Source organism: Halyomorpha halys, unplaced genomic scaffold, assembly GCF_000696795.3.
Source record: "Halyomorpha halys isolate HHAL.00 unplaced genomic scaffold, Hhal_1.1 Scaffold110.1, whole genome shotgun sequence".
In the NCBI taxonomy this organism is placed as follows: Eukaryota; Metazoa; Arthropoda; class Insecta; order Hemiptera; family Pentatomidae; genus Halyomorpha; species Halyomorpha halys.
In genome coordinates, this window is record NW_027112640.1 from 2,563,716 (window position 1) to 2,585,010 (window position 21,295).

The 21,295-nt window shown below is 30.6% G+C and overlaps 2 protein-coding genes across 5 annotated transcripts in view; one reads left to right on the forward strand and one right to left on the reverse strand.

The window, feature by feature from the left end:
* Nucleotides 1-15,054, reverse strand: part of SMC3 (structural maintenance of chromosomes 3) — a 16,587-nt gene extending 1,533 nt beyond the window's left edge. Inside the window, exons 1-26 of the mRNA XM_014416035.3 lie at nucleotides 14,916-15,054; nucleotides 14,717-14,792; nucleotides 14,585-14,623; nucleotides 14,363-14,502; nucleotides 14,134-14,292; nucleotides 13,171-13,282; nucleotides 11,923-12,104; nucleotides 10,765-10,887; nucleotides 10,562-10,684; nucleotides 10,340-10,461; nucleotides 9,008-9,115; nucleotides 8,247-8,352; nucleotides 8,060-8,163; nucleotides 7,885-7,984; nucleotides 7,044-7,207; nucleotides 6,537-6,678; nucleotides 6,295-6,453; nucleotides 4,823-5,034; nucleotides 4,316-4,478; nucleotides 4,059-4,244; nucleotides 3,771-3,914; nucleotides 2,711-2,926; nucleotides 2,495-2,631; nucleotides 1,904-2,000; nucleotides 1,252-1,335; nucleotides 513-692 (exon numbers count right to left, since the gene is read on the reverse strand). Of these exons, the coding sequence (XP_014271521.1) occupies nucleotides 513-692; nucleotides 1,252-1,335; nucleotides 1,904-2,000; nucleotides 2,495-2,631; nucleotides 2,711-2,926; nucleotides 3,771-3,914; nucleotides 4,059-4,244; nucleotides 4,316-4,478; nucleotides 4,823-5,034; nucleotides 6,295-6,453; nucleotides 6,537-6,678; nucleotides 7,044-7,207; nucleotides 7,885-7,984; nucleotides 8,060-8,163; nucleotides 8,247-8,352; nucleotides 9,008-9,115; nucleotides 10,340-10,461; nucleotides 10,562-10,684; nucleotides 10,765-10,887; nucleotides 11,923-12,104; nucleotides 13,171-13,282; nucleotides 14,134-14,292; nucleotides 14,363-14,502; nucleotides 14,585-14,623; nucleotides 14,717-14,792; nucleotides 14,916-14,930 (3,393 nt within the window). The 5' untranslated portion in view covers nucleotides 14,931-15,054. The remainder of the gene's footprint in view (nucleotides 1-512; nucleotides 693-1,251; nucleotides 1,336-1,903; nucleotides 2,001-2,494; nucleotides 2,632-2,710; nucleotides 2,927-3,770; nucleotides 3,915-4,058; nucleotides 4,245-4,315; nucleotides 4,479-4,822; nucleotides 5,035-6,294; nucleotides 6,454-6,536; nucleotides 6,679-7,043; nucleotides 7,208-7,884; nucleotides 7,985-8,059; nucleotides 8,164-8,246; nucleotides 8,353-9,007; nucleotides 9,116-10,339; nucleotides 10,462-10,561; nucleotides 10,685-10,764; nucleotides 10,888-11,922; nucleotides 12,105-13,170; nucleotides 13,283-14,133; nucleotides 14,293-14,362; nucleotides 14,503-14,584; nucleotides 14,624-14,716; nucleotides 14,793-14,915) is intronic.
* LOC106677865 (uncharacterized) overlaps nucleotides 14,996-21,295 on the forward strand; it is a 15,542-nt gene continuing 9,242 nt past the window's right edge. The window contains exons 1-7 of one of the 4 annotated variants that reach the window (XM_014416037.2): nucleotides 14,996-15,126; nucleotides 16,094-16,247; nucleotides 18,319-18,422; nucleotides 18,830-18,901; nucleotides 18,986-19,102; nucleotides 19,262-19,358; nucleotides 20,480-20,700. In XM_014416037.2, coding sequence (XP_014271523.1) covers nucleotides 16,160-16,247; nucleotides 18,319-18,422; nucleotides 18,830-18,901; nucleotides 18,986-19,102; nucleotides 19,262-19,358; nucleotides 20,480-20,700 — 699 coding nt within the window. In that variant the 5' untranslated portion in view covers nucleotides 14,996-15,126; nucleotides 16,094-16,159. Of the gene's footprint in view, nucleotides 15,127-16,093; nucleotides 16,248-18,318; nucleotides 18,423-18,829; nucleotides 18,902-18,985; nucleotides 19,103-19,261; nucleotides 19,359-20,479; nucleotides 20,701-21,295 lie in introns of those variants that run through there. The other 3 variants (XM_014416038.2, XM_014416039.2, XM_014416040.2) reach the window with 3 other exon arrangements.

Genomic DNA, 21,295 nt, shown 5'->3' on the forward strand with positions numbered 1-21,295 from the left:
ATTGTGAATCATATCTGCCACAGCTTTCCTGTGCTGAGCATCTAAAGCCTACAAGCATATCTTTATTACTTAATAACTAACTTTTTACAAAAAAAACAAAACATAGAATACTAATACAACCCATGACTGGTTGTATGCTCAAATATCGTAATTTTTTACAATATTGTGTAAATATCAGTTATGTTCCTAAACTTTGAAGAACACCTCTGTAACATACGTTAGTATATTTAGGATTAAAAGTCACAATTATTTTAAATCAGAACTTAATCAACAGTTAACCAATGACTTACAAACATGTTCAATAAAGGTAATGAAAATTAAATGGAAGAGATGTGATGAGAAAAATAAGTAATTGTATGGCCAATATTTGTAATCAAAACATAGTAATAAAATTAATCCCTAAGGATAGTCAAGTGTTCTAACCCATAAAATATAACTGCGGTTAAACATCAATATAATACCCAAATGACTAAGTAGAAATGATTACTGAATAATCAGTTGAGAATCTATACCTGGTCGATTTCATCAAACAAGTAGAACGGAGCAGGATCACACTTCTGTATAGCAAAGATAAGGGCAAGTGCGACGAGGGATTTCTGCCCTCCAGAGAGCTGGTTCATCTCTCGCATCTCACCATGACCAGTGAAAGAGACCCTGATACCAACGCCAGAAAACTCATCAGAATTTATTTCCTAAAAAAATAAATTTAATTTATAGAAACTACAAGCTTATTAAAACTATGTTACATGTTCCTTGTCATGAAACTTATTGTATTTAGTTCTTAAGAAAGTATACATTCAAAAACCATCCTTTAATTACAAATAGCAAATAGGTTTTCATAAAGTTTCAAGATTAATATTTTTAATATTAATATTTTTGTACCAAAGGGGTATATCAAAATATGTATCTTAAACAAAAACTTGAATATATTTAGTTTAAAATTTTATTTTTCCCAAAGTGTGATAAAAGCAGAAGAATCTTATGATGAGTACTTTATCAAAAGCTTGTATATACACTTTTGGAAAATTATTTTTGCAGTATCTAGTGTACAAAGTAAAATTTTTAGTGAATATGTTGACTTATAACATCAACTTGACAGGAGAAAATTTAAATTTTCAAGTAAACTGAATAATTTTCATATGTAAAATTTTTATTTGGCAAAAAAAAAACTTTCAAAAGTGGATATATTAATTTTTGATAGAATGTTCCTCATTTAAGTGATGAGGACATATGAGAGTAATATTTACGAACAGGATTATGCTCAACGTGTTCATCACCATCGTTCGTCTTCATTACCAGTTGGGCGTGACCTCCCGGAACAAGCTCCTTAAATACCTATAAACATAAATGGAGTCAATAAATGTAAGTAAACACATAAGCTTCTATAATTAATTATTATTTACATTGGTAATTCTTAGACAATATCATATCCTGATTTTCTATATTTATCCTCTAGATTTTATTCTTTCACCAAAAAAAAAATTTTGGTAAATGATGGACACCCAATAACAAAAGAGGTCACCAATAATGTTTTATTAAAAAAATTTTTAAGACTCAGACATCATCATTTAAAAATACAAAGGTAAATTATTTAACACCTACTTCGATTTTTTTTTTGGTTTTTGACTGACTGCCGAATTTACTATGTTGGGTCAAGAGTGGAATGTGAAATATTCCTTCTCCATCATTTAATATTTATTTTGGGGCATGTCCAGTTAAATTTTGCACTACCATGCTGGCAAAAAGTACCAATAGGCTCTTCTGCTATTTGTTTCCACACTAAACAAGTTTTGGTACACAGTTGTGGATATAAGACTTCAATTTAGAAATTGATATAATTAAATCAAAAACTTGCTTTAATCAATTATATACTTATATTGAAAATAACTAATTGAATACTTACCTGAGAGAAAAACATAGACACTTGCTTAAACATGAATTGGATAGCTTCACATTTCCTTTGTTCTAAAACCACCATTAGCTCTTTGATTTTTTCATCCCTAAAATATTATTTCATTACGAACGTTATATTATATCAATATTGAAAATAATATTATAAAAATTGTATCTTCATTTCTTTGCCATTGGCTAAAATAATAAAGGAATTCTCTCCTGAACAACTCTCAGGTAAATAATGGAAAGCCAGATAATTTATATTTTGGCATTAATTTCAACTGTCACTGACAATATATGAACTTACTAAAATTTAATACAAAAATATTAAAACATGTGAATTAGATACAAATAAACCTTAAACTTATCAGTCATATCTCATTGGAAGTAGCGAAAAGTAGTGTCAACAACTACAATATAACAGTATGGCACATTAATTAAATCCAATTAAGGTGTTCTTTGAGTAAGAAGCTCAAAAATTTACTAAAATTTCACTTGATTTAGCTTTTCATGCCAATCAGATATTTATTTAAAAACTTTAATACCTAGTGGTTCTTGGTTTGGCACTCAACAAATTTAACACAAAAAACAGGATACTAACCCTCTATCCAACTCTTCTTTCCTTTTCATCAACTTCTCTTTCTGGTCAGAAAAACTCATGAACTGGTCAAGAGCTTTTTTGTTAACATGGCTATACTTTTTCAAGTGTCCGTTTGCCTTCTCTAGCTCTTTGAAAAGCTAAAATAAAATTAGTAGAATATTATACATTACATAGAATTACCAGAATAACAGAAAAACGGACTAGTGTTTCACTTACATTTTTGGAGGAGTAAGACATGTACTTATTGACCATTTCAGGAGAAGGAAGAGATCCTAATTCTTGAATTTTGGACGTGGCCTCTTGAATTTTGGTTTGAAGCATGGCTTGCTTAGACGCCACTTTACTCAAATCCTTTGTATCAGCATCTCTCTTTTCTTGAGCTTCCTTCTCTTTCACCCTCCATTTTTCTAGTTCATCCTGCTCAGCTTTTTGCTATTCAACAACAGTAAAATTTAGAAAGATAGTTACAGTAATTTTTCAACACAAACACTTTTTACCCATTAATAATCTATAAAATAGAACATCATTGCTTCAATGGTTGAGTTTTCAAGTCGCTCATACCAAAAAAGATTAGAACTGAAACTATACTATAAGATAGAAAATTGTGATTATCAACCCTTCAAAAAACCAGGTTAAGAAAATTATACTAAATACAGGGTGGGATACTTATGCGCCAAACTTAATTTTCTTTGGGCGACTTTTGCTGCATGCCTTTATTTAATTCATCTAAAATAATCCAACATTCATAAATTTGTAGAATTGATGCTATATTAATGATAAACAAAATAGTTATAAAGAGGTTATTGTTAAGATAAAACAAAAAAAAATTGTTAAAAACAACAACTAAAGTCTATACGTTACTCCGAGCCTTATGCTTAATTCTGGTTATAAATTTTTTCTACTCAAAAATCTCATGATTTCATCATCTTTAAACCTTCCCACAGTGAAATGGAAAATATAGCAAAAAGCCCCACGTAAATAGGTCAAGTAATAACAAAGTCTATCGAGGACAAACATTCAACAGCTGTCTTTTATATATATATATATATATATATATCTAATTTCTTAAGCAAAAAATACAAAAAACAAATTATGGGAAAAGTATGCAGCCCCACCTAATAATTTTGGAAGGGTTAAGTTAAATCACACAATCTAATGTTAAGAACTGTTTAGCCCTATAGAAGTTATAAATCTTTTGATTTTTTCAGGACTAGAGTGAAAATATAGAACTAATACAAAAAATGTTCTAATTATCAATGTAATAAGGAGTAAATACCCTTTTAACTGCTTCTTGAACCTTCTTCTCACAGGCTTTAAAGTCTTTATTTAGTTTCTCCAACCTCTTTTCAATCCCACTAAGTTCTAGTCTGGAGTTGTCTAATGTCCTCTTCCGTTCCTCCACTGAAATCTCTTGCAAAGCCTAAAATGAAGACAGTTCACTGATCAACTACGTCATGCCTTATTAAGAGAAATATACAACAATAACAAATACATAAATGTTTATATAAATAAAAACTACAGTATTTTACAGAATTTTAATAAGACAGATAAAGAAAATAACTACCTGTATGAGTTCATCTTTTCTCCTAATCAGGTTGTTTGTTAGCAGGTTTTCAAGTTTATTTTTGTCTGCTTCCAACTTCATTCTCGTAGAGAAGGCTGACTTATTTTCTTGAGTGAGGCGTCGGATATCATCATTAAGCTTGTCCATATCACGTTGGTCGGCTGCAGAAAGTTGTTCCAGCAAGTCCTTGATAGATATAAAAAAAAAGTAATCGAAACTGATAAAAGATATAATTTTGTAATGCTTGAGAAACAAACCTGGTGTAGCTCAGATTCTAGACCTTGCTTGGTACTCTGCATAGCCTCAAGATTGGAAATAGCCTGCTGCAGCGATCTCTCTTTTGGGCCCCTATACCTTTCGATACTGGCCAATTCCTCTTTCATCAGCCTAATGTCCGCCTTCAGCTTATCAAAATATCCTCTATTGACAAATATTTCACCATGATAAATAACTTAAGAAAACATTCTTATCAAAAGATATTAGTAATGTCACAATAATTGTAGCCAAATTAAGTTAAAAGACATTAGTTTAAAAAACTTATTTCAACTGAAAGAATTTAGATTAAGTCCAAAAGAAAGTGATATCAATAGATTTTATTTAATCCTATAAAATAAGAAAGTGGGAGAGTAAAACTGAGATCATAATGACAGCATATTGGAGTAAATAAAAATAATATGGCAATGAAAAATGAAATAAATAAACATCCTTAAGAAAACATTGTAAGAATAATAAAACACACTTTTTTTGTTGTAAAATATACTTACTTAGCTTTACTGTTTTTAGTCTCTGTCCTTTGCATGTCAGAAACAATTTGGGTTATGGAAGCTTCAGTAACAGTTAACTGTTCACGTAACTCAAGTAATTGTGCATCTGCTTCACGGATTTGTTGCATCAACTCAGTTCTATTCTTTTGAATTTCGAGCTTGGATCTAATATTTTTGAAGTAGCCACCAGTCAGTGTACCTTTAGAAGAAACCTAAAACGCAGTTAATACTCAAATTAATATAAGATACAGTAATTTCCGAAATGGATAACACCCTAATCAAAGATTTGTTCAGCAATCAATAATATAATACAATAACATTGGAAACGATGGATGACTTAACAATTACTTAAATACTTTGTTTGGTTCCACTACATAAAGGATCAGTTTTTTGTCAGTGATGACATTAGTACAAAGTTGCCATAAAAGTCTTGGTGCATAAAATAAGACCATCACTGTTTATTATTCTAACTTATCTTTCACCCAGAAGTTGATTTTGGTGGTGATACCAATCCTTGGTTTCAAGACAAAAAACTGATCTGACATTTTCGTTTTTAAAGAGCAGGCCTTCCAAAAATTATTAAAATTAACCGCCAAGAGACCACAGTTAGACTGTGAAACATCAAGGCTGTGTGGAAGTTTGGAGGCCGTCTGTAGCTCTAGTGGTTGAGGCTCAGGTCTTAGCAACCTGAGAACTGCAGATGGCACTGGTTCGAATCCAGCCTGAGGGTGACTTTTTTCAAGAAAAACTTGACCCCCCACCTTGTTTAGAATAGGTAGGTCACTTCTAAATAACTCCCCTCCCCCCTCTTATGTCAGAAATTACCAGGAAGGGGGTAAAATAGAAAAAAAAAATAGAAGGTAGGATAAAATTGTAACAACCTCCATTCCTGAAGTTTTTTCTTTGACTAAGCGTGAATGATAAGCAGGAGCATTGTCAGCAAAAATTACCCTTTATTCCAATTTACCAAAGCAAAATTCTTTTCTTTTGAACTCCATGTATCCTTTCGAGATATTCACAGTAAAGCGGCCTCAAGAGCTAAAGAAACCAGCTCAGTGTGCAAAACAGATAGGATCATTTTTCCACAGGAATTTTATGTGAAAGTTATGAAATGGGATGAAAGACAGATGCAGTTGATGTATATGATTAAATAAAGTATAGATCAATGTAAAAAACAAATTATGCATTGTTCACATATAAGTCGAATATGAATTAATATGGATACTATAATGTTTGTAATAAATTTATACACAATGACTTTAGTAATGAACTAGTAAAATATGAAAGTATAAATTATCATTGTACTAATACAAGGAATCTCAAGTATTAAAACCAGTCCCAAACTGGAAACCAAATACATAAATAACATAAAAAAATATTTAATCTTCAGAAGGAACTCACTTATTTAAGAAATGCATTCAGAATTGAAAATATTGAGTTTTTAGAAAGATAATAATCATTGCTTGACTAACCTGATCACCATCAATTGTAATACAATCTAAGTTGTACTGTTTTGACATATCAGTGGCTACCTCCAAGTTACGACAGATCAATGTCTTACCAAATATATATCTCATTGCCTTCTCGAATTTAGGATCATATGTTAGTTTACTGACCATAGCAATTGCATTCTGGAAATAAATAGTAAATTGATAGAATTAGAAAATGTATTGACAAGAAATATTATTATAGTAATTAATAAATTAAAGGAAACCTCTGAGGATGGATATCGTTGATCTTTAACATGCAAACGATTTCTCGGCATGAAAGTGACCTCACCAGGTAAATTTTGCCTGTTTATCTCTTTCAAAATTTGTGTACCAACACTGTCAGATTCCACAATGTGATAAAATAGCCTAAAAGAAAAATAGTAGTTAAGGTAATTAATTAGGCACAGAGTATACAATGTTTAAAAGATAAGAGTGTGAGCTATGTTCATTAAATACAGTTGATTTTGATGTAAAATTCAATTAATTATACTCTATTCAATTAAAAAATCTTTCTGCTATGAGGAACAAAATGCCTTCTTCTCTCTTAGTAACTATCTGAAACTTTGGTGCAACTCTATTGTACTGATGCTTGGACATAAGATATCACACAAAAATATAAGGTCCTAACTTCAACTGTAATATGGTAATGTTATTCCTAGAGCCCTTAACTAATACGATATTACAATCTCAATAGTGAAATAGTTCTTGATAATTTATTAATATTAGTTTACCTATTTCCCGCAGTAACTTCAACAGCAGTATGGATAGATTTCTCACATTCGAAATTCTCAATGACCTGACCATAATAACAATCAGCTAGGTCTTTATAGGTGCCACCTCTTTGCCGAAATGTTTCTAGAACTTTCCTCACACTATCTCTGCCATTAAGAATAGGCTGAAATGAAACAAATGTATTAACATGAAATAATATATATAGACAGAACAGCACTCCATAACGATGGTTTAATTTACATATAAAGAAAAAAAAACAAATTTGGATTACTGTTAATAAAACAAATTCTTATGGAAAGCACGTTATCACTCAAGATACATATTAAGAAACTGATTACTGCATCAGTTTCTTTTAACAATTAAAAATATGTTTGTTTCTACAATTCTTTACAGTCAAGTTTGCAATTTCTTTTTACTTAAAACTGTTTTGAACACTTTTACAATCTGTTTCTCATATTAGGGCAGTAGTTGCTAATAGAGGAATTGAGCTTGGGTACCCTTTTTGCATCTGCTACTTCAATTATTCACTTATATCAATTATATACATTAAAATAAAGCACAAAATTAATAAATAACTTAATAATTTATGTATTAGTAAATTAATTATAGTATACCAAAAACAAACAAAAATTGGTGTATAACGCTGATATACTTTGCAACCATTCATGTAAGTATTAGGTGTGTGACTACTCCAGGGTTAAGAGAGATGTTATTGGAAAAGAGGGTGATACTAATATGTCATTTTAAATGACAGTAAGGTTCATACTGAGTCATAATAAAATAACTCATCTTTGGACATGATTAATACTAAACTAGCTTCAACTATGTCAATTAAAATACCTTTCCTGCCATACTCCTGAGGGCTTGATCTGCTTTAGCCAATTCTTCCTTCAAAGATGTCATGGTGTGTTGAAGCTGATTCTCCTTCCTCCATAACTCACTAAAATGTTAACAATAAATAACACCGAATTAAGTAATAAAGGTTATATACTTTTATTAAAAATGAAAGACTTACTTTCTGGTACTCTGGTATTGATCTTTCATTTTCTTCTGTTCGTAATGCTGTTTATTATATTCATCAATGGCAGATCGTTGATGTTCTAATTCTGCACTTTGTTCCTACAGTAATTGACAGAGTTTAATTAAACAATAACAAATTTGTTTTTTATTTTTATAAAAATATCTAAATTAGATTTACATACAGCTATTTTCTTCTCCAACAGAACTTGCTTTTCATTGTCCTTTTTAAGGTCTTCTGCAAGCCTTTCTTTATGTTCAGTTTTATCTTTGATTTGCTTTACAAGCGATCTGTAAGAAATAACAAAAATCAGTTGTCAACAATGGCTAACAATAAACAAATATTTTCATTTAATTAATCAAACAAAAAATAATGATTGTCCAGTGATGTTTATACTATGGAATCTCCCTTTGCAGAGGAGAAACCTAAAGCTTCAAAAAACATTCTGGAAAAATACAAAAATTAACAATTTGGTGACCATAAAGCAAAATGATGAAGCAAGAGACAGGTTATAACCAATTTTGGCAGAGTTTATCAAGAGAACAATAAAAAAATATCAATTTCTATCAAATAATTTGAGGTTCAAAGGTAACTGAGATTTGATAGTATATGAAACATCAATATAGAAATTAAACTTGTTCCACCTTCGACAATAGCTTTTTGTTATAAAGTTAATTTATAGTTTTTATTAATATAAACTACTCTTACATTATAATATTTTTACTGACCAAGCAAAAATTAAAGGGATTCAAAAAGTTTAATTTTTTTTTTTTATAATTCCTAAAAGCTGACATTTCAGTAAAACATGAGTTGAATTCTCAGAAAAAATAGATTAAGAAAATAATTATGAATCCAGTAAATTGGAAACAATTAAAAACGTTATGCTCTTTTTCAATTAACTTAAAAAAAATTATAATTGTATTCATTGAAGTAAAAACAACTTACTTAAGTTCCTTTTCAATCCATTGGTCCCTATCACCTCTCGATGTGAACTGATTACCTCTTCCTTGTTTTGCATACAGTTCTTTCCTTTTTTGTTCCTTTAATGCTAATCTAGAAATAAAAATGTTTTGCTGAGAATGAATTCAACTAGGAAGACAAGAAAACATCTGCTCGTTTATCGCTAAAGTCTTTGAGCAGACACATGTTATTGATATTAAAACCACATATTACACTCTATTAGAATTTTAAAAATATATTGCAATTCAAGCCTGATTAACTGACAGTCTTGTTTGCTACTAGCTCTGTCCCATAATTTTACCTAAATTAATTATAATTTTTCATATTTGGCACACAAAATTTTTTTCAGATGTCAGATTCGTGTTAAGCACCCCAAAAATATGACAGCCACTATAAACAATTACACCAGGAATTTCTTCTTTGAACAACCATTGACTTAACTATAATTGCCCCAATACTCTACTGCCAGATAATCTTTTTTTTTCTTATCCCCCTTTTATTATTTAAAAAACAAAACAAATGTATATTAATAATAATGAAGGCTTAACGAACCCGAAGGTTCGATACCTATACCACCAATCGTTCTACACATACATCTCTCCAGTGTCGCCCCTCGAAACCCAATTCTACTTAATTAGTTCTAACACAATCACCCAATCTACGTTTCGGTCTACCCCTCGCACGTTTACCCATTGGTTCAGTGTTTATTAACACTTTAGGGATCCGCTCATTACTAAGCCCTACAACCTTATACACCGCAATGCTATGACCTGAATTATATTTACCGGGTGCAGTTCCGTTAATTCAGCATTGTGTAACCTTCTAAATTCTCTGGTTAATTCAACCTTTTTTGGTCCGAATATTTTACATACTTTAATTTCGAAAACCTTAAGGCACTGTTCATCCCTCAGTGTAAGAGGTAAACAAATACATTCATTTGTAAAAAAAATCTTTTTGTTCCCATAGTGGCATTTTAAGGTAAATAGGCTGGGAATGTTGACGGTTTATTTTTCATTACTGATAGTATAGTAGCACATAGGTGGGGGATAACAAAGAACAGGGAGAGACAACCCTGCAGGAGGTGGTAATGGTGAAGATGACTTCAGACTGCAGAATCTGAAGCCCTCTGTGAAAACGTCGACCAAAGGGACAGTGTGTTGCTACCTTTCAACCACACCTTAGATACATTGAATACAATTTGATGGTTAAAATACCATAAATGCTTTACTTTTGTGATAGTTGAAAATATAATCAATTAAATCTTAACAAAATAAATAAGTGCACAATAATATAATTAGTCATTAAAATAAAAATTACTCTCTGGTGCATTCCTCTTCCCTTTTCTTCTGAGCTTCATAGCGAGGTTTCAATTCTTCCAATTCAGCTTCTCTTTGTGCTATGGTTTCATTGAGTTTTACCAGTTCTTGCTCAGCTCGATGCTAATAAATATAATACAAGACATAAACTCAATTTTGCAGTACTTAAATTTTTTAAAAATATCAAAACACAATATTAAAAAAATATTAAAAATTAAACTACCTTGCTTTTGTCATCTCCTTGAACTTCATCAGTAAGATCCTTAATGGTGAGTTCTAACTTAGTTTTATCTTTAAGTAACTGTTGTTGTTCAATACTTAGTGTTTCCCTTTCTTCTTTGGCATTCTACCAAGTAAAATCTCCTGCTTTAATATTATTTCAAAAATTATTCAACATGATTAGATTTATTATATGACAAACTTTACCTGAACTTCCTTTTTGGTTTCTTTTAATTTTCTGGCAGCTATTTTAGCAGAATCTTGAGCAGCTTTAAGTTCACCTGCTAATTTTTTCTGAACTTCGTCAAAGTTGTTCAATCTTTGTTCCAACTGGAATGTTAAAAAAATAACTTATACTAAAATAGTCAATTTATATAATAAATATTATATAATAAAAATGTCAATTTATTTGATACAATTTACACTTAATTGAAATACTAACAGATAATTAGACAAAAAAGAGAATTTTCCTATAAATAATCAATAAATAAGTAAATTGAAATGAAAATCTGAGTACTTAATAAGGAAGTACTGTTTCTTGAACAATGGTTATATAAGGAGATTTATTTTTTCATGATTATGCCCAACCACCAGATTTTTCCTCAATTAAAGGTACCCACTATACGAGGCTGGATGGACTCCTGAACCTGCAGAGTTGACTCATGGTTACAGTAATAGTATAAAAAGTTATTTACCACAGCCAGATTTAAGAATCGAGTCCTCGGAGATAGTAGCACAGTGCATTAAATAAATTTAAAAACAAATAATAATTTATTGAGGACCATCGAGATGAAAATGATTAGTAAAGCATATCATCGGGCATATGCTAACTATAGAATTAGAAAAACTCAACTTTTTATGGTCGAAAATAGGAGAATAAAAAAAAAAAAACACCCCACATGTCAGAAATTGTCAAGTAGTAGGTAAATAAAAAAATCAATTCTATTGAAAAGTTATTGCTAAAGTCAACCTCTATGGATAAGATCCTAAAAAAAAAGTTCAAAGTAACATTTTTTCAAACCTTTCAGGGATAAAAATATATATATATAAATCTAAATTTTGATCAAAGCATTTTCACTTTCAGAATATAACAGAATCTGAAGTCCTTAGAATATAGGGTCTTTAAACACCCTTTGTTAAGGTTCAAGGACTGATTCGATGCTAGTACTCACATAAGTCAGAAAGATTTTTATGCTGAAAAATTGTTTTGTTAAATTTTTTAGTTATGTTTAGAGAAGGAGCCCTTAATTTAATAAATGTTTCTGAATTCACTATTGTGTTATTAGTGTCACCCCAAAAGAAACATTTAATGAGAAAAAGGATAAATTTATTATTATTTATTTAGCATATATGAAAATAAGTTACCTCTTCTAATTTCTTTTTTGTATCCTTAAGTTCTCGGTCATGAATGCAATATTCAAGTGATCTTCTCATTTTATCCCATTTTTGATATTCCTTTAACTCTTCTTTTTCTTCTTCTAATGTTTTTAACCTTTCCTCAATGGTTCTTAAAAATTCATCTATCTTATCTAATTTTCCTTCAGTTTCTGTAATTTTAAAATAAAAATTGAGATTAATCTTAAATAGGGTTCATAGGATGTTTAAATCTTAAAGAATTTCAAACGGCAAAGGGGTTATGGCAGGGTGATGCTTTCCCATGCCTACTTTTCAACTTTACCCTGGAGAAGGCTGCAAGTGATTCAAGTATATAGGTAGGGCAGGCAATATGCAACTGGAGTGTGCAATGTTTGGCTATGCAGATGAAGTCAACATCATTGGGCATACTCAACAAGCCAGTCAACAGATCAGTCACACATATTATATATTTGGACACAATTGTGAAGCAGGGTATCATGTGGAAATTGAGATTTCTGTTTACCAGTGCAACTGCACCCTAAGAGAACTCCCTCCCTGTTGGCTATGTCCTAGTGTAATAAATGAAATTGTATAAGACCATAAACTACCCAGTATTAATGTATGGGTCAGAAACCTCGATAATAACAAGAGCAGGGAACAAAATCTTCTTGTGCTTGAGCAGAAAATATTTGGAGTAGAGTAGGCGGATGGAACCAGGAGGTGACGTACAAACCAGAATTACAGTTTATCTAAAGGGCAGAATGTCATTCAGGTAATCAAACTGAGTCCATTTCGGAGGGAAGGGAATGTGGCTTGTACCGGGGAAGAAGAGTTGTCTAAGTAGTTTTCAATAGAACCTCTTTAAAGAACAAGAGGAAGATGGAGGCATAAATGGATGGAAGAAGTTGTGGCTGATGCTTGGCAGAAGTTGCTGGGGCAGGCATGGACTTCTCAACAGGTAATGGGGCCGTAAAAACAAAAAAAACATTCATTTTCATCACAAACATTCATTTTCAAACACTGAAACCATCTGAAATTAATAACTAACAGAATATACTTTTATAGCAACAGTTCATTAAAGTGATTGAAAATTAGACTTCCAGATTGTGCTTCATCCGAGCCAGCCCAGACTCTGAAATCTTAATTTGAACACAAACATAAATTGAACTTTAAATGAAATAAATTTTATCTTTTGGTAAGCAATATCACATAACTAAAAGTAACACATAATTAAATGATTTAAATTTTAAAGAGTACCTTTCAGGATGGAAGTTGATTCTTCTTTTCTCTCATCATAGACTCTTGTTCCGGCAACTTCTCTTAGAAGTTTAAGTCTGTGAGAATCAGGGGCAGTTGCAATCTGATTGATCTAAAACAATTAAATAACAACCATCTATTACATCTATTGTAAAAAATATATTACTAAAAAACTAATTTCTAATCAAATTGGATGTTGTAATTTATAAAATAATGAGATTGATATTGGTGAATAAAATAATCACCTATTTTTTGGTCACTAAGATTTGAACCACATACAATTTCTTCATCAGGGAGAAAAAGAAGCAAAGAAAAAAGATAAAAAACATCTTATTGTCATTTCAGTATCTTGTCATCTTACAGAGATATATCATTTCTTGATTAATCTGATAGTGATTTTACAAATAACTCTAAAATACTAGTAAGAAAAATACCCAATAATTTTTCTGTGTTTCTTTATGACTGAAATACCTTTCCCTAAACAAAATTGCCATTATAAAATAAGGATAGAGAATCGCAGCAATTGTTAATAACTTTCAGCATTTAACTTCTACATTTCAAAAAGGAATAAGTACTGAAAAATAAAGTTAAAAAGAAGTTATGGATAATGGGGAAACCTTTATATAATATAATATAGAAAATAATAACAGCAATAAGAAACGGCATCCTCAAAAACCTGGCATTCTTAATTTTAACAAATTCAAAAAATTAAATAAATATATAATTAATTTCTAAACTAAAAACATTGATACATCTAATAATTTCAAAATTTAAGAGCCATTCTTGGAATAACATAGAATTACTTTCATAACACAAAGAAGTAAGCTTGGAAGTTTGACACATACATAGAAGCTTCCGTTGTAATTCAACAAATATTTTTAAGCTTGGTTACAAAAGGTTTATCACTAATTATATTCTAAAGACTTATCACGCAACTAAAAACATTAACCAAAATTTACATACTTTTCCCTGTTTCACGATGTAATAGGGATTGGAGCGTGAAAATCCAGCAGATTCTAGAAGGTTCATCACATCAGATCGAGGAACCATCTTTTTATTCAAAAAATATTGATCCTTTTTGGCACCAATCACTCTCCGTAACACTATTTCTTCTTTCTCAATCTATAAAAAGATGAATTAAGTATGGAAAGCAATAAGCCACAAAATGACTTATACTAAGTAATACACATACTGGAAGTCTATTATCGCTGTTATCAAATATAATTTCCACATATGCAGTAACAACACGAGGACCAGTCCCTTCATGAAGTAAGGCTTGACGCTGTTCAGGTCGCAAATGTGAAAATTCATCACTGAGTACAAACTGGATGGCTGAAAACAATAAATTGACAAAATTAAATATCAACACTACATAACTTTAAAGCATGATTAAAATGATGGGGGGTATTAATACCATAGAAAAAGTTGCTTTTTCCTGACCCGTTTCGACCAACTGTAAAACAAAAACATTATGAATAGGAGTCATTTCAAATTAGTTCAAGTCAAATCAATTCAAGGAATACAACAGTCTCAAAATTGTACATACCAACAACATTATGTCTTTTGTGAAAGGGTTCAACCACAGTCTGTTCCCGATAACTTTTGAAACCATGAATGATCACCTGAATAAGACAAAGTGTAAATGTAAAATTTCAACACATATGAAAAAAAATAAAACAAACATTGACATAATTTGATTGGTGATATAGTCCAAAGGCGCCGATACATTAATAAAAATGAATTACCTGCTTAATAAACATGATTTATGATCTTTTAATATCTTTGTAGACTGAACTCATATAACAAATCACCAAAAACACATAAATTTGACGAAATAAAGTGTAACATAGCAATTCGAACCTCGCTCTATCACTAACAACAAACCTTACCACAAAACATATAACCTTTAGCGTCAACAAAAGGCATTAAAGAGGGGGCATTTTAAGCATTGAGCAGGTAATAAAGTTAAATGTTAATTTAAGTTATGGTATTAATTTTATATAGCATTATTTCAGATTTAATATTTCATTCAATAGAGCTATTGAATGACATCATGAACCGTTATGAGTATTGTATTTAAACAATTATCGTTATGTAAAAGAGGCTAACCATATCTAGAAACCATTATTTACTGTTATGCGCGCCTATTTTCGGAATTCAAATAACAACTATTTGAATTGCGAAAATAAGTACCGAAAAAGTACTATTCAAATTATACGTTGTGTATACTTTGAATAGTACTTTTTCATGATTGCTTTTGAATGATTAACTCGTAAAAAAAAAGTAACAGGCAATAAATATGCAGCCGTTAAAAAGGTAACCGACAGTCAAAATCCAACAGTTGGAACAGAATGTTTGGTATGAAATGTTTTTCCTAAACGTTCATCAATTGAGGTTTCTATTTATGTAACCTTATAAAAAATATTTAAACATTGTGAAATTATCTAACCTAAGCTAGTTTAAATGGGGTTCCACGTGACAGGTCTCTATCATGAAGGTTCGTCGCAGATAGTTGCTAATCCTAATAGTACGACAGCGAATGCGTTAATAGATGCTAATACACAGCTTTCACTGTCACATATTACTGTCAATAAATCGCCAGCCTTGAACCTCCGCTATACTTAAAATTGAAGAGCAGATTGGAAAACGAGCTATAAAGATTTTTAAAATAAAATGTTTTTTTTGCTTGAAGAAAATGTGAGGATTCCTATAGTCTAAGCATCTTATTGTTTCTAAATAAAAAATTTGGTAATTCTCTGAAGTTAAAAGTGTTTTAGTCTAATACAAAAATAAAAATATAATATGTTCCTCAACTTCATTCTTCTATCATTTACTTATTTTTAATGAATTTAGATCAAATTACTGTAAATATAATGCGTTTTTAAGCATCACCTGTTTATTATTGAAATAAACTTATTTATAGAAATCTGAGAGAAAGTGAGTGGCCTAAAACTTGTTACCATTTCCACCCTAAATAATTTAATACCTAATGGCGAGGAAGGGTCAGGCAATTTTCCAATTAGAGATCAATTCAGATGAAGAATGGAAGCTTCTTTTGGCGAAGCCAGGATTAATTGGTATATATTTTATTTTATGGATGAATATGCATGAAAATATAGTGAAACATATATAGTGAATATGTTCTTTTCTTGAATAGTGGCACATCTGACAAAAATAAGTGTTTTATTTAAATTTTATGTTTGAGGTGTTCCTTAGATTCTACCGTAGACTACAGCTAATTCGTAATAACGATAATAGTTTTGGAAAAGTCTGTAGTACAACCTCCTTGAAGAGAGTAGTCGCAGTGTATGGGACTATCATTGGATTACTTCTGATTCGAAATAAAACAAAAAAAAATCAGATGTGCCTCTACTCAATAATTGCTTTAAATTGGCCATATTAATTGGTCAGAAAGCCTTAATCACTAACTGTATCTCTTCAGCACTAAGTTTTAAGCTGCTTGAACTACGGATAGTTTATTGTTAGGTGAAGTGTATCTGATTGAAAAAGAAAGTTTCAACACATGTTGGGTATGGACAGATACGGGCGCTTTTTCAGATCACTTTCCAAGTATCTGGCTGACACTTTTATTTCGTCTCAAGTCTGATTACGCTTGGACTCATTTTTACAGACTTCCGATTGTTTGCCCCACAACTCAGCAATCTTCCCTCTAGATCAAAACATTTTTCTTCTGCAATTATGGTCTTAGTTCAATCAGCGACCAACGAAGGATCAGAATGGGATCCCGGTAAAAAGTTTTGAAAATTTGTTCATTTATATTTTAGGAAGTGCTGACTATGAATTTGAACTTTGTGACCTCCAAATTTCCTCTGAAGCAAAAAAAAAGTTTAGAAAATTTATTTTTATTTTAAAATTTGCAAGAAAACTATGCATTTTTCAGCAACATCAACTTATGCTGAATTACGCGGAAATCAGTTCCTTTTTTTATACTTTATAATTTTTTTTCTGGGCATCGTTTAGGGGCAACTGCTTTTAGTTGAGAGTGGAGGGTTTCAGTCAAATGAGGACCAGAAAGGAATCTTAGTGGAAAATGATGAAAACTGCTCATTTTTTTTCAGGGCGCTGATCAAATTTTAATTTTGAAACTCTCGTTTTTTTCTGCCAGGAACTCTTTGGTATCTGTTTGACTGTACTACATTCTGTCTCAAAGTTTCGACTCATGCCCATTTAAAAATGAAGTGTCTAACCAACAAAAAAAAATCCAACAATGTAAATTTTAGGTAATTTTTTCTTCTTTGATTTAGTATAAAATGATACATACAACAACAAATGATTTTGTAATTAGCAAAAAAAAACTGCTGGTACTATAGTGGTATTGCGTTTGCTATGCCTAAACGATGCTCCGGACAGACTTTCATGACACAGTAAAATATGTAGGGAATTCACTATTGCTTAGTTCAATATTAGTTGATGATGCTAAAAAATGATTGGGTTTGAATCCTGAGTTATGTAACAAAGGAGATAAATGAACTTGGCGTTATTTAGCTGTTGGAAAACATCGCTTAAATGGTTTTAACAAAGACAAAATATAATTTTAAAAAAACAAAAACATCATCTAGTTCACTATGCTACAATTTAGGATCACTTAACTTAAATAGCTTTTTTAGCAAACACTTCCTATTCAGCATAGAATGACAATATTTTTTTTAAATCCAAACATAGTCTATGTTAGTGATTCCCATTTCACAGAAGTCAAGGTACCACTTAGTCAGAAATTGAAAAATATTTGGAAATTAGGCTGTTAAAAGTGCATTTTAAAGCACTTTAATAGTAGTTAAAATCTTTCATCTAACACTAAAACTTCAGGAAAGGGAAACAATTTTAACAGTACATATATATTCTTGTCCGTCTCCGTCAAATTTTAACAGTAATTTCTTTTAAAATATTTGCGGCGGACCCTCCCGCGGCCAATTCCCAAGGCTGTTGCCCACAAGTGGTCTGGACCGCTGACTTGATTCGAAACCACTTATTTAGAATTAAAATTGATTCTTGCTCGTGTCAAAACGTCAACTTTTTTATTATTTACTGCTTTTGAGGTCTACTGTCACCGTATTAGTAGTAAACTATTTAAATAAATGATTTCATTATTATAATAACACCACTACTCAGTCATTAATTGTGTTACAGTAAATGACGTATTCTCAGAATGGTGTGGTCCATGTACATCGATGATGAGCACTGTTAAAAAAACTAAACTTGAAGTTAATAGTGATTTCCTAATTTTTACCATGGTATATATTAACATTCTATTCTTCAATACCAGTGTAGTATCCTAATTGAGATGGTGGAAATTAGTTAAAGTTTTTTTTATTTATCATTGTGAAAATCATAAAAAATTAATCTTTAAATTCTTCAAAGAAAATAATCTTCATGATGGAAATTTTAATTTTCTCGCATAATAATTTTTGTAGTATATTGGTAAAAACTGCAAATTAGTAGCCCAGTTGGTGCCGACAAAAAAAATTGCCAATAATTCACGAATAACAAAGATTGTGTTATTTAGCCCCTTGAAAGCCCACTTTAAATGATTTTAACAAAGACGAAACTTGTTTAACAATTTTATTTTTCATGGTTATGGAGGTATTAAAAAGCATAAATAAGTATAATGGGTGTTTTATATTACTTTTATCTTTTCTAGGCTAACGCAGATAAAATTGAAGATTTAGAACGGTTTAGGGGAACCTCAGAACCAACCTGGGTTTTCATAGCAGTATGTTGATTTATTCATCAATTCTTTATGAATAAGTCCATATTTATCATTTTATTTTTAGTTATTATTCATTATTTCTCATAGTCAAATCAGCTTTTGAGGGTGGTTTATGGATGCAATGCTCCCATGTTGATAGGGATTGTGATGCAAGAGTTTCAGCACGAGCTCGCCTGCATTGAAGGAACTGCCAAAAGAATAGTGGTAAGGTTTAGGATGTATATTGTGTGATTATATAATATTAGCAAATATGTTATATAAATCGTATAATTTTTAATTGCATCAGCATTGAAAATAATTTGTCTGAAGTATCGGACATTAGCCATTTCACAATTAATTCCAAATTTTCAATTTCAAATAAAGAGAAATCTTAAAACGCTTACGCCTGAAGAAGAAAGGAAATATTCTGAAAAAATGAGGAAAAAATTGAAAGAAGAAAATGAAAAAAAGAAAGACGTTGGTGAGATAACTTTTTATTTATAAATATATTTTTTATGATTAAAAATTTCATTCATCACTTATTGTTTCAATCGATATACAGAGGGCTACAAAATTATTTTTTGTCGACTTTTTTATGTAGTCTTCTATTATTTAAAAAAATGTGCATACTTGCATATATCTAATTGAAAAACCCTTAATTCTATTTGTACATTTATTTTTTAACCTGTCTGGTTACATCAAAAAACTATTTGAGGAATTAGGATCATATTAAAACTTTATATACTATTATTATGTTGATAAAAAAAAAAAAAAATCTGTAGTGTTATAAACAAGGTGTGGTTCTCGAGATCCGTTTCAAACCAATGATCAGTTAAATTTTCCTTGGTTAAAGACGTACAGAATCCATGACCCTTCATGAGTTGTAACGGTATAGGTTTTAATTTTGTTACTACATTGTATGTTATCTGCATAGCTATTACTTCTAATATTATATTATAATATTTAATATTAGTACTAAAATAAATACTAAAAAAAAAAAGATCAGAGAGACGGAATAAATATTATAATATTAATATATTATATAAAACGTTACTACAGCTCCAAAGTACCTACTCATTATTACAACACCAATCTAATTAGTCATGATTCAAAATTAAAGTTATTAGACACTAATACCCTAATCGCAGATACCCTAATCTGCACCAGTTATTGATAGATCAACCTTTGATTTTAAATACTAGGACTTTGATGCCAACAATAGTTTAAAAATTGGCACTAGTTGTAAGCTAAAGCCTCTTCTTACAACTGACATCAATTATAAACGGTTGTTGGTACCAAATATTTAAAAACAAAGAATGACCTGTCAATTCCTGCTAACTTACCCTATGTATACTTATGCTAAACGTTATTATTACATATATAGTAATATATAAAAGTAGATTATTTTATATGGTTACTCATTTACATTATTTTAAATAATCAATTAAAAAAAAAAAAAAAGGAATACGGTTATTAATATCTTTCGTAGATAGCATCTATCTAATTTCACGAAATAATTATGAAGTTGATGCTTATCAGCTTCAACTTAATTAATTAAATTAAAATGATGTTTTAATTTGTGTGATTAATTCATAATTTCAGAGCACCAATGGGATAAAATTCGACACCGCTACTATGAACGTGTTGCACGCTACATTACCAATTTATCAGTAGTAGTATTTTTCCCACACACCTTAGAAGTCGTAGAAGGAGGAAAGGAAATATGTCCACCCTCTAACAAACTCATGGGCCAATATGACGTTGCTCGCATGAACATCAAGGATCAACTAGAAGTTCAACTTACAAAAGAAACTATACCCAAAGTAATAATTGAAAAAATAACAAAGATTTGTATTTATGTAACTTCTTTCCTTCAAAGGGAAGGTGAAGCCAAAAATAGAGGAGTCAGGGACACACTCGGTAACGAGCTTTACATTGAGATAATAGGAATTTCCCTCATTTATGTAATTATCTGAAAAAATAGTTCATTAACCACAAATATTATGAAATGAACATAAAATACAATAAATGCTATTTTCAGAAATTTTGTCCATCAACAATGAAAATCCGTTAAGCCGATCTCAAGAAATTTCTGCTAAACTCAATAACTGTATGCAACGAAAGACATAAAGGAAAGGATGGTGTGCCCTCTACTGCTCTGCCACGGCCCGCCCTTTTGGCTTCACTTTTCCTGACAGCTTAATCTCTTCATTATACTCTTTTTCTGCAAGGAGGCAAGCAATCAGATCATCTGTCGCCTAAACAATGACGCTTATTCTAATACATACTTGTACGCCTTCACTTTTGTCAATATGTTTTGTACCTCCTTACTTTAGGCAAACAAAACCTTCTTATACAAAGAATAATACATCTGTATTATTGGATGTTGTTAAAAGAAAAACTTTACGGACAGTAGAA